This window comes from Strix aluco, chromosome 3 (assembly GCF_031877795.1).
Source record: "Strix aluco isolate bStrAlu1 chromosome 3, bStrAlu1.hap1, whole genome shotgun sequence".
Classification (NCBI taxonomy): Eukaryota; Metazoa; Chordata; class Aves; order Strigiformes; family Strigidae; genus Strix; species Strix aluco.
Window position 1 is genome coordinate 82,725,852 of NC_133933.1, and position 13,372 is coordinate 82,739,223.

The following is a 13,372-nucleotide window of genomic DNA, read 5'->3' on the forward strand; positions in this document are numbered from 1 at the left end:
GTTAGTGCTGAAGTCACCAAAATTTCCATCTGTGCCCACCACATCCCAGCCCAGGCAGCTACCTTTTCCCTGCCAGCCTACCCTGACCCCACACAGAAGAGGGAGACCTCTGTCTCAGGGCCAGGGCAGTTGCCTCAACACCATCATGAGTTTTTCTTAGGCCACCATGATGGCTTGTGTTTTGCAGATACCTGCCCTGTGACGGGCACATTCCTAGGCCGCACCGCATCCACTCAGCCCCAGCTCACGCAGTAATTAGCCAAGTGTTTCCTGGCTGCCTTTAATTACAGCCACAACTATTTCCCTCACTCTAACGTAACGCCTCTGAACGACAGCGAAGGTTTTGAGCTGCATCCCGTGTGGAGCGCGGTCCCAGCACGTGTCGGGATGCAGCCGTGCACCGGCTCATACCCCCTCAGTGAGTCATGTTTTTAGTTTTTAACCTCAAGATTGTAATTGCCTGCGCTGGGAATTAGCGGTGTCTCCCCCAGCACCCAGCTGAGAGACACCGAGCTTTATAAACCAGTCAGAAGGGCAGGATCCTCCTTAAATCTGTGTTTGAGTGTATCATCTCAGCTGTAATTTGCTCCATCCTGCGGCAAAGCAGCTCAGCTGGCAAAGCCATGGAAGGAAAGTGCACGTCGCCTTCCTGGGCTCATGCTTAGCCCCCCAGCATTTTCATGCCGATGGCAGCAAGGTGGGCATTGAGCCCGCCTGCCCACAGGCAGCCCGTGGCTCTGTGCTGGGGGCGCATGGCCTTGCAGGGCTGCGTTCTATGACACCCCCAAAATGGCAGGGTTTTCCCCCCTGCACCTTGCTAACGCTGTTGCAGTTAGCCGACCTGGTGGTGGTGGTGTTGCCATGGCTGAAACCCGCCGTAGTTCTGGTCACAATGCACGCCTTCAGTGGCTTCCAGCCGGCTTGGGGGCTGCCAGAAATCAACGCAGCAGCTGCTGGGCTCGGCCTCGCAAGGCTGTGATCTATAACGTGCATTGTCTTTTTATGTAATGTGTTTTATTAAACATCTTCTAAAGCTTACAAGTGTCCCCAGGACATAACTCTCCAGCACAACATAATGCTTTGCCAAGTAATGAAGTATGATTTATGGCGGTAATGGTTATCCTATGGTTTTTTTAAAAAAATTATTACAGCAATAGCTCTATCGAATATAGGAATATAACATGCTGCATTTGGCACGTTTATGACAACAGTGCTCTGGTTTTCTTAACTCCACAGTTTGGTGTTGGCAGTATTTCAAATTCTTGAGACAGATGTTTAAATGAATTTTTTAAGAGGACAGTGAAATACTTTTAAAACATCATACGGTGCTGAGTGTCTCAATATGAGCAGGAACATTATCTCTTTAACGTTCAGGTAGGGAAGGGCAGCACATGGCCTCTCTGGTTTAGATCTCACAGTAAATGATGGAAGTAGCAAATGTTGAATTAGCTTTCTGGGGCATCCTGGCCTGCTGTTACTTTTTGGCTGAGGTGGTGGAGGAACGGACACTTGACCTCCTGGATTTAGTTCGCATTCACATCTCCTTTGTGAGCAGTGAAAACAGATCCACATTTGTTTTGAATGCAGTTCCCACCACATTGATATAGGACTAAGTGGTCTCACGCTGACATTTTGAGTGTGTCATTGTGGTCCCAGTGGTTAGGGTTTCAGGCCAGAAATGATAATCATTTGGAAAAATGTAAATGAGAACCCTGGTCACATATCGGCGAGGCAGATAGCATTCAAGTATTTCCATTGAAACACTGAAAATTCTTGGGTTTTTTAAAAAAATTAGTGGGTTTTTTTAAAGGTATTGTCTAAAACTGATGAGAGCACTGTAAATAACAAAGCCAGGGTGTTCGGCTCTGGCATTGCTGTTTGCAACTTTCAGTCGTGGAAAATCAGAGCCCGCAAAGGCAGAAGTCGGCATTGCTGGGGACATCATCCCCCTTTGAGGCTGGGAGGGGAAGGCGCCCCGCAACCAGGCTGCACATGCAGTCGGTGCAGAGAGATTGAAGACAAGGGAAGCATCCGTAAAGCAATGAACACTTATATTTAATTTACATTTGACAATTTGCACATAAATAATGATGTAAACCAATACGTAAACATATGATAGTTTGTTGTTCTAGCAAAGTAAAAAGCCTGTTAACTTTGGTCAGAGTCTTTCTTAAGAGAGACAAAAAAACCCCAAAACACTGTTGATTGTTGCTACATTCACATGTAAAACTTCTAAGGGAAGGGGGGAACAGTAAAGAGAAGTAACAATTCTTAAAGCTGATGCATATAAATTCTTGTAAAATTTGTATCAAATACAAGAAAGCACTACAGGCAAATAACAGGAAAAGTGTGTGTCCAGTGACAGAGTAGTGATACTTTGGTTTATCCTACAAGTAAGTACTATATTATGAACTATTGCTACATTTAAAAGATGTCAGCCTCACAATTTGCAGGAGTGGAAATGTAATGAACTGTAGTCCTTCAAAAGCTGTGTTGACAGACTTGTATTTCAGGATCGTTTGGTTTTTAACAGAAGGCATTGAAGTGAAGTTTGCTGAAAAAAAGATCACCAAATCCTGGATTGCTGAAGTGGGCTATTTTAAAATTTGTTAAGAACATAACCAGACAGAAAAATATACGTGGAGGGGAGGTGTGTAATAATGCTATTTGTATTTATGCGAGTTGACCATGCAACTTGTTAATGGCAGGGTAAAACGAGACGAGGGGCTCATCCCAACTACTTTCCATCCTGCCCTTCACGGTCTTTTGTGAACACACCACGCACGGGTCGTATTTGGCTTCTTTTCAAGTTCTTTCAGTTACATTTTCTGGCTGTTTGCTCACTGACCACCCGCCTCCTTCTGCCCAGTACAGACTGCCGGGAGAACAGGGGACCGGTGACCCCCATCCTGCAAACAGGGTCATTCCCACTGAATTCGCCGAGTCACCACGTGTGGGTGACGTTATTCACATACGGTGTTTGCAAGTTCAGGCTTCAGCTGTGGAGCTGCGCGTGCGTACTCGCAAGCCATAAATGCCTTAGTACAACCTTCTGGTTTTGAGGTCACTGGTAATATGCAAAACTGGATAACATTTGATTTTCACACTTAGATGAAAAATAGGTTTTATTACATGGTTTGGCTCACAACTTAAGTGGTATAAATATATATACATATACATATATAGTATAGTGGTATAAATATATCTATAAATATACATGTATTCTTTGCTACACCTCAAACATCACCGTATCATCTTTGGGCTTAGCAATACAAAAAGATAAAAGGACGTGCATTCTATCTTTCCCTGTGCACATTTTGGTTTCTTCTCTAAAGTAGCAAAGCATTTAGATAAAACAGCATTGTCTGCACCACTGGACACAAGCACTGAGGTAATTGTTGTTCAACAACTTTGCAATGCCCTTTTCTTCTTTAATTAAATTAACCACAAAATGTACAAACACAAATACTGAGAAAAATCTGAGTCGTACAGGAAGGAAGAAAAAAAATGTATGTGCCAGGAAAGGACTTTGTTCCCCACTTCTACCCAGGCAAAGTGGGAGAGGAAAATACAAGTAAAACCGAACCCCTTCTTTCTCAGAGAATCTGACCATCTTTTTTATATCCCTGGAAGGCTCTGGCCAAAAAAAAAAAAAAAAAAAAAACCAAAAAGAAAGAAGTCTGCCAAAAACCTCCTTGTAGGCAGAATATTAAGAATATTTGTGTGTTTGCTTTTAAACTGCTTTTGGAAATAAAAGAATGTAAGTGATATTTTATTTTGGAAGAGCCACTTTAAGCTGATGCATTCCTTTGGTCATAAAGTTATATGACAATGTGTGGGGCTAGAGCTGTTTTCTAAAAACCTGTGGTATTGTCCACGGCAGGTAGGTGTGTGCTGTGCCACATCTGTTCTGGGTAGAGCTGCAGGTAGAAGAATCTCTCTCCTATCCTCAGAGAGGCAGGAGTAGCAGTTTCTTCCCTGCTTGCTGCTACTCTGGGTTGGTTTGTTTGGGTTTTTTTTTTCAATTCCCAGTGGGGTGATTTGCAATAAAAGTACACAGCATTTTTTTCAAACCAACGGATCTAGGATTCTGTATGTCAAATGTCCAACTTTGGCAATATGAAAAACCACATTTGTTTAAAAGACATTGGTACATAAAACATTTACTGAAACCCCAATCTTAGGTTCTTAAAACAGATGTGCAGAAAAAAATATCTACAAAGAATGGCCATAAAACAAAAAATAAAAACATTTAAAGTAAAAATTACAATGAATTTTCCAGTCATTGTAAACATTTTCCTAATTATTGCTTTTAGAATGATTAATTGCATAATAAATTATGAAGTACTATCATTGAAAAAATAATTATGGATAGATGATTGTCTTTTAGTAACTGGCGAGGCAATGCACAGTCCTTTGCCCCTTTTTATGCCCTGAGAAAACAGTAACTTTGGAGTTCCTTCTTTCAGCTGGAGAGCGTAGGGAAACTACTGTAAGCCAAGATTGCTTTGCAGCATTGGAACTATGTACAAGCAACTGCTACAGGCACCCTGACTTGCCAAGTCATAAATAAAAAAAAAAAAATCACTTTGCCAAAAAGTCTTAAGGGTCCATTGGTTCAACTGTTTCTTGCTTGACCTTTACAGGTAACAGAGGTAGTGGGTGACCGTGAGGCAACTTCATAATTGACATATCTGACGACTCGTAAAGGTTGCATCCTGAGGAGATAAGTCCATTTCCCAGGTTCCTCTGTAGAGATACCTTCAGATTAGCTCCTTCCATTTCCCTCCTGAGCATGGTCAGTATATCCTTCTCCACAATCGATGTTAAGTCGATATTGTCCTCCACTTCTTCCAACTTGTCAGCATTGTCACTGATGTCGAACTTCTCGATCTCCTCGTTGATTCGATTCAGGTCCTCCATGGAGAGGCCGGAGGCAGGGGCGACGGGGCAGTTGCCCTTCAGGTGGACCTGGAGGCTGCAGAGGTGAATGTAGCTCTTGTGGCAGTGGATGCATTTATGGGGACGTTCGCGGGTGTGGAGACGCTTGTGCAGCTTCAGGTGCACAAACTGGGTGAATTTGGCCGGGCAGAGCTTGCACTGGTAAGGCTTCTCTCCAGAGTGGAGCCGCAGGTGGGTTTTGAGATTGCTGGTGCTGCTGAACCGCTTGTGACAAACCTAATGGGGGGGGTGGCAGAGAAACAGTGAATGAGTGGGAGGGGATTTTATGGTTTAAATCGCAGACACCTAGGAGGAGACGGCAGGATGAAGCAGCAGCTTTCTATATCTTCACACTTTCTCACAAAGGGACAAAAATCCCCACCTTTTTTATTTAAATATCGATGAACAGCATTTTGAGTACGGCCGATGGCAAAACTGTATCAGGCAGATGTTGCTCTAGCAGGCTAAAGGGAACACTGCTGTCTCACAGGTGCTGCTGCACGAGGGCTGGAAACAGCTGAGATACAGACTCCAGCCCTGAGCAGCCACGGGTTTGTGACGCAGCTCCCCCCACACGCTGTACAGGGTGTGCACGAGCCCTGCTGTCCCTTCGGCCTCCAAGGGGAGTTGTCTCTGTGGTGTGTTACATACCTGACACTCGTGGGGTTTTTCTCCCGTGTGTACCAGATAGTGCTTCTGGAGGTGAGCCAGCTGCGTGAAGCCTTTATTGCAAGTCTGGCATTTAAATGGTCTCTCTCCGCTGTGTACTCGGAGGTGCACCTAGGGAGAAACAAAGCAATTAACAATTTGCAGTTTCCAGTACTGTAACAAAAGTACTTTCAGATGTTTCCTAAAGTTAGCAGAGGATTCCCATTGCCAAAATACAATGTTATCTAGTTAATTAGGTGGTGTCAGTATTAAACACTGTCTTTACAACCATGCTTTCTCGCTGGGGGGTGCCATGTTAAGCCCAGACTGATAAATAGCCTAACAAGCAAGGGAGGCCTGTCCCTACTTTTCCTAGATAGCCTATAGGGAGAAACCAGAGCCTTCCAAGAAGTCTCATGCCCTATTCTCCACTGCCTACCTTCAGATTGGAGAGCTGGCCAAAGGTCTTGGAGCAGACATTGCATTCGTACTTGATCTTCCCATTCTGCTTCTTCAGTGGGTATGGGAGGGTTTTGTAACCGGTCACATTCCTCTTACTTTTAATGAGATTCATGGCTTCTTCACCACCGGTGGCAGCCAACACCACTGAGGTAGGTTTAGGTTGCATTATGTGTTCTGAACTGGCTGCTGTACCAGCTGTGGGTGACCCGCTGGTAGGGCTGCATGGCTTGTCCTTCATGCTGGCAGCAGCGCCCGTGATAGAGAAGGCACTGTTAGGTGCTGGTATCAGGAAGTCTCTTGGATGATCAGGCTGCAGCAATCGACGGCCTCCTTCACTGGGCAATGAACTGGGGAGCGTGGTGGGGTTCAACATGTGGTGGGAAAGGCTACCTCCGCTGAGCAGGTTGCCATAAAGAGGATACATCCTTGGGAAGAGATTGAAATTGTTGATGCCATTGATATTGTTCAAAGCGCTCAGGTTATTACAGCTCATATTGAATGGAGGTAACAGGAATTTGGGGTAGTGAGGGTTATAGGACGGTAGAAAGGCAGGTGGGATGTGGCCAGGGGGTGCATATCCAGGATAAGACCCCAATCCTTCTGAGCCATACGATCCATTCAAGTAAGAGTACGGCTCTCTGTGCTCTTGGGAAGGAGGTGCCAGAGGTGAAACCGTGACCCCTGGACTGCTGTGAGGGCTTGAACTTTTTAAACTTTGGTCTGGGCTGCTCCTCCCAGAAGGACTCGGCGTAGTAGACGTCTGGATGGGTGAGTGAGTAACGTAGCTGGGTCTGTCCATCCCGTATGCTAAGGAAGCTTTCAGATAGTCTTCTGGAATGTGAGGTCGGATCGGGTAGACAACTCGAGGGAAGAAACACCTCTCCGGGCTATAGTTCTTATGCAAATCATCCAAGTCTTTCTCTGGAGTAACTGGTGAAATGTTGGTCTGGAAGAAGTCTTTTCCTTTTGGATGACTGGATTCCATTTTCAGGATTTCTTTCACACTGTGCTCCTTCTTTGGGATGCTTTTCTGATAGAGCTCATCTTTATCAGCACTGTGCTGCTTTGGATTAACGTGGGTTTGTGCTGAAATACAAAGGCAAGGTAATGATTATTTAGATATGCCACCGTCATTATCTCTTTTCAAAACACAGTTGAACTCCTACAAGTTTAATGGGAAGGAAAGGCCCCTCTTGGAGACGAGCAACCACTTAACTTGCCAAAAAACTAATTTCTGTGTGAAGAAATGCTTTCTGGTGTTAAGTGTTAATAAAAAGCACTGTTAATTTAAGATTTAATTTAAGATCTGGATGATGATTCAGTTGCAGAGTGCTAGTCTCCACTTTGCAAACTGATTTCACCTTTCTTTCCCCTTAAATTTGACTAGCTTTGCTGTTGAATGTCTATTTAAGCAGTATTTCTAATAAATGCAGTAACAAGCATTTGTTCACAATACAGGTTTAATAGAAGAACTTTGCAGAACGCAAGCTCCCAGAAATGTTCCTCAGTAAAATAACAAGGCATGACAAATCGGCTTTTGCCAAACCACAGCAGTCACTTCACCAGCCAGTTCAATTACTTACAGTACCAAAAAAACCATGGCTGGCTAGGATGAAAGCCTTCTTCAAAGAGAAGGTATTCTCCATCAGTAAACAGATCATTACTCATTAAATATACTGCTTAGGAACATCTACAACAAAGCAGACTATTTACTGCAGATTTCTGTGGCATTCAGTCTGTGCAAAACTCCCCTGCTTACAGCTGTACTTTATAAAAAAAATGCTGAAGCAAAGCAAAAGAAAGCAAGACTGGTTGGCTCCAGCTTAAGTTGAAATGTACTTTAAAAAAAAAAAAAAAAAAAAAGGAAAAGAAATATGTATTTACAAGGACAGCAAGGACATAGAAGCCAGCATCCATTCGGTTCAGTCCAGTGCATACACTGTTTATTTGTATTCAAAGACTCTACCTTGTTATCTGGACATAATATAATATAAACAGTACACTGAAAGATGTCTTCAATAGAAAAAGATGTCTGCTTTTATCTCATCTCCCAAAGTTGATAGTTATATAATCTTGAAATTATGAATTCTAAGATAATTTTATTATAGGGGAAAAACTACAAGAAGGTTTCATATTTGTGGTTAGCTCTGTGCAAGGTTTTCCATCAGGAGGTACAAGTCAATGCCAGTAGGTGTGTGACTTGAAAGTATTGCAGCCCTTTAACCAAGTTTCTACTTTTGTGACTGAGGTGAGAAACAGTTATTTCTGATTTTTGGAGGACCAGCTGAACCCAGTGAGGAAGATGGGAACAAGCAATGACCACGCCGCTTCCAATGTGGATTCTTTGCTTCACTATTCACTACCCTGACAGAATCTATCATTTGGCAACATTACCCTATAAGGCAAAGAACAGCCATTTATTAAACGTATCCAAGAAAACAGCTGCTTTCAAAGCATGCTCCTACTCATAGCAACCCACTTTTACAGCAGCATCCTTTTTCAAACAGCATTAGACTGGTAGCAAGCAAATTTAGTCTGAGATACGTGGGCAGTTTGTGTATTTTCAAGTTGCAATGAAATGTAATGGAACACAGTTATGTTCAATTAAAATACTTATGATAAAACATAGGGTGTGTTGTAGAGCAAGCACGTACACACAGAAGCGCGCAGATACTTCTCTTGATGTTAAAAGTTTAATGCAGAGCTCTTTCAAAAATAAACTAATAGCGTGTCACATTGTCTGGCATTAAAAATCATCTACTTTATTTGGTCATTTTGTACTTGTGGACTGGTAACTCATTTTCTAAACGCCCATCCCGATTTTTGAGTATAACATAGAATTCCTACTAGGTTCAAGAAGTGGATAATATTATGTACGTCTTCTTATCAGCTGCCTGTCACCACGCCAGCGTCTCAGAGCAAATATTCCCAGTGACGCTATCAGCACTGGGAAGTATCGAGACTGGGATGTACTGAAAGCTGGGCGGGGGGGTGGGGGGTGGGGGGGGAGAAGCAGGACTTGTGAAGCCTTGCAGCAGGAAAAATAAATAAATACCACCTTATCAGGCCCATATCAGTTTCTCAGTGGGGTCTGTCGAGCAGGAAGTTCAAATTGACACTTTTCTCTTTTAAAGAAAAAAATCCAGGGGGAGGGGAAGAGGAAGGAGAAGTGCTGGCACTGCTGGAAAAGTGATAGACAAACCGGGGCTGCTTCAGCTGGAGGAATGGCTCCTACTGTCACAAGGTTAAAAATCAGGGTGGGGACATATGAGCCTTACGTGCCAGAGCAAGCCCGTGAGTGACAGAAAGGAAGCTCACAGTGAGAACATAACTTTCTTTGTGCAACAGGCCCATGTCCCTACTTGACAGAGTGAAGACAATTGCTCTTTCCTTCCCTTCAAAGTTTTCCTGGTAAAGCCTTTCCTCCTACTAATTTCCATTTGTGGACGGAAGTTGCAATGTTTAAAGATAATTTTTCAAGTCTGTGACAGCGCTCTTTAGTTTGCAAGCTACCTTTCATCCATAAATGCCCTCTTGGTTTTCTCCCCTATTATCTGAGCACAAGGGACACTTGGGAACACCACAGAGATAAAAACATAAACAAGTGTGTCAGCACTGTGTAAAATAAGAGAAGGTAATGTCAGGGGCCAAGGAGAGGTTCTTATGTTTTATACTGAACGTGGATTTAAACCAGGACTGAAACTGATTGAAAGGTTTACAGCCATTCTTGTTACTCTTAAAGGAGTCATAGTTCAAAGTTAGAGGGAGGTATTTCTTATAAATAGATTTTTTTAAAACTTGTGATTTTAGACTTAGGTTCTTACCGATCACAACGTCTCCCTCTCACTCTTGAAATGCACTTCTCCCTCCCACCCCCATATACATACATACACTAAATATAGCCACATACTCTTCCAAGATCTGTCTAGTTTCTGTGGTCAGAGACACACACAGAAAAGAGGTTCATGACAAAACAAGAACAGTGCAGCTGCATTTGTAAGTTACTGATCGGAGGGGAGAGGGGGAAAAAGAAAGAAAATAACCCAGACGTGCCTCTTCAGGAGCCTGATCCACTTCTAACTAAGGTCAACAGATTATTTGCTCAGATCTGAGCTTAGTGAGTGTGCACAAGAGGAAAAGAGACAGAACTTCTGATACTTTTAAGCATTAATAAAACTTGAGCGGAGGGGCTGCCTGAAGTCACTCCAATGTGGGTGGTGTTCCAGCTACAGACTGCTGCATAGCTCTAGGCTTTGCTCTCATTTCTTTTGCTCCCAAGCTGTAGCCTGAGAAAGACTTCATAAAAACAATGACCTGTTTTTTTCTAAAAATTTGAAAAACGGTTGTAGGTAGACAGTAATTTCAATAGTAATTTCAGGAGTGAGATGGTACTGAACACTTTGAGAGTGGTGGAGCTTAATTATGCCGATTCACATTTTCGATCTAAATTAAGCACCTCTTTTGCTAGTAGAAAGAGAACCTCGAAGTTGTGAAGCAGGCAAAACAAAGAGTGTTTCCACTCAAAATGAGAACAGAGACCAACATTTAGAAGTATATAATTTGATCATCTGTTTTCTAAATGTGTCCAAGGCAGGGTCTTGTCTTTCAAAGTCCAAGACATGCCTTTGAAAACATTTTGCTCAGAGAAGGTCTTTAAGAGAGCCTTCAAATAATCCTCAATATTAAGTCAACTTTAGCCCCCAAATTCTGGTTTTGTGAAGACAACCTTTCATATCATTTCAAAATCATTTTCCTGAGCTCTTTTGAAGATTCCAGGAGGCATTTTTTTTTAAGCAAGTGCAGATGTTTCCTCTCAACCCAAACAGAGAAGCTTCAAAACCAGAAAGTGAAACTGCCCATAAACAAAAGGGAAAGCGAACGGCAGGACTTAGCTAACGGCCAGCGTGTCAGGGCCAGCAGGAAGAAGAAAAGAGAAAAAAAAAAAATCACATTTAAGAAACAAGTATTAAAAAGTTTATCTTCATAAAATCCTAAAGATTTAAAATAATATCTTGTTAAACCTATTAATGAAACAAAAAGATTGCCAAGTGTTTTGTAAATATGCAAATTGTGTTCCCTCAACTCCAACTTTTTTTCTTAAGCTTGACCAAAAAGATGTCACCTGCCCATACTTGACTGAGGAGACAAACACAACATGAGCAGCAGGAAGTTGCATCATATGATTGCAATACATGAACATTATTATCAAATAGTCATGTCCTGAGTCAATGTAATTGTTTGGGGGGGGGGGGTGGGGTATTTTTTTTTAAACTGTTACCTTCTACACCCTCCGTCCTCAAATAATCCCCCTACAATGAGGTACGAATGAAATGCTAAACTATGTGGGACCACCAAAGCAGATTTCCTCAGTCTGTTCACTAGTCCAAAAATAAAGTATCACAGACTAAAGGACAATCTGACGGCCCAGTTGAATGAGTTTAAGCATATTGAAGAAACTACCGAAAATTGATTTTTGGCCAGCAGAATATCAAAATCTTGTGCCACTGCACTTAAAACCATTTACTGGACAATGGCACCATCTGAAGGTGATGTATCTCAAATCTTCATAGAAAACAACATCAGTGGCCTTAAAACAGACAGAAAGAAGGGGATCGTTCAAAACGAGACTGTATTTGCACCTCTGGGATAATGCAGGAGTCTTGCCTCTACCACTGTTGTGCAACTCCTTGCAGGCACTTCAACATCCACTTGAAGTTACGTAGCTCCACTCGGAGCTAATCACGGCTGTGAAGGTAGGTGTGTGCTTCAGCGTCTGAAGGACTGGGTCAAAGGCCCCAGTTGAAGAAAACACACAGGACAGGGTTAAACCCATAACTAAGCACATGCCTAATTGCTGCCTTGAATCTGGATGCTTTCCTTCTACAGCGCAAACGAACTAACGCTGGAGAAGTTACCTTTAATTTGAAAGTTTGCTGTTACAGAGGCAAGTAGATGTTATATGTGGATGTGTAAATATATTTATGCTCTAAAGTGGTAGTTCTCTCATTTTTGAGGCCACTAATTACAGGAAATAAAGCCAGAGAAATTCCCTGATACATTTTTCCCTGGAGGCCCATCCCGCCCGGGTGCTTAAAGAGGAACTGAGGTGTTGAACTCCAAGACCGTGATCCCAAAACCCCTGAGGCACCTAAAGCAGCTGCCTATATTTTAAGTTGGCAAGACTGAAAGCTCTCCGTAGGTGTGTGTCCCAGGTGGCCTCTCCTGTGCCGGGCTGGGCAACCAGCCAAGGCACAGCTCTTCCAAAGCCTCCTGCGGGCACCGGCATGCTCTGCACAGCCAAGACGTGGTGGAGGGAGGGAGCTGGGCACAACTCACCACGACCATGGGCTGGCAGTGCTGCTGCCCCATGCTTGTGCCGGCATGTGTCCCAGCAGGAGGGAGTCCTGACTTCAGCCTGTGGTGGGACCTGGGCTCCAACTTCCCCTCCCTATTCCTCAGAGGGTGCCAAAACCTGCAGCCAGGAGCTGGGAGAGGCAGTGAAGCTCACCTGCTCCTCTGAGGGAAGCTGTGCCACTTTAAACAGAGAATTATTAGCAATCTGTTTGGCTGGAGAGGGCTTTCCTGACTTCCTAGCAGGTGGAGGAGGTGACTGGTGGTGGGTCCCCCCAAGCAAGACTGTGTTAAGATGTTTTGATGGGGCTAAGCCCCGCATCTGCAGCAGGCAGCAGATGAAGGATCCAAGCGATCTGGGGAGAAGCCTTCTGCACTTTATTCATAGATGAACACAGTGTGAGGGCACCTTGGCCAGGTTTGCGATAGAGAGAGGCTGGAGAGGCAACAGGACACTCGCTAATCTTAGATTTAACTAGAAGTGGCCTAGGAAGAAGGAGGAAACTGAACAGTTTCACTTTAAACTCATCTGGTTCCAGTACTATGCTGGAAAAACCATCCCTGCTTGCACTGTTGCTACAGGGCCTTCAGCAAATAAGCATCTTTGGGAGACCTCTGGATTTTTTTTCCTGTACTTTTCAAGAAAGGGCACTGAAACTTTAAAAAGCCTCAGTCCTTACAGTACCTGTAGGGTTTCTGGCCCAACTGCAGACTTTAGGCCTGAATGTGTTTGTCACAAAGATGAGTAGAAAAGACAAAAAAATTGAGCACTTTTTCTCATTTTTCTGAACTGCTATTTTCTTTAGGTGGAGGGGGCTAACATAAAATTTCTAAATGGTTTACACAGAATTATCTTTAAAAAGAAGAAAGGATATTTCGATCTCAGTGTCTGGGAAGATTGTTTTTTTGAATGTTAAGGCTGAACTACACAATTGTTGCTCAAGATCCCATTTCTTTAAATCCAGATATT

At 43.3% G+C, this 13,372-nt stretch overlaps 1 protein-coding gene across 5 annotated transcripts in view; it reads right to left on the reverse strand.

Annotated features, from left to right (window-relative positions):
* Positions 1 to 2,034: 2,034 nt before the first annotated feature.
* PRDM1 (PR/SET domain 1) overlaps positions 2,035 to 13,372 on the reverse strand; it is a 65,200-nt gene continuing 53,862 nt past the window's right edge. For all 5 annotated transcript variants that reach the window (XM_074819423.1, XM_074819424.1, XM_074819425.1 and 2 more), the window contains 3 exons: positions 6,029 to 7,137; positions 5,593 to 5,721; positions 2,035 to 5,178 (listed from right to left, as the gene is read on the reverse strand). In XM_074819423.1, coding sequence (XP_074675524.1) covers positions 4,603 to 5,178; positions 5,593 to 5,721; positions 6,029 to 7,137 — 1,814 coding nt within the window. In that variant the 3' untranslated portion in view covers positions 2,035 to 4,602. The remainder of the gene's footprint in view (positions 5,179 to 5,592; positions 5,722 to 6,028; positions 7,138 to 13,372) is intronic.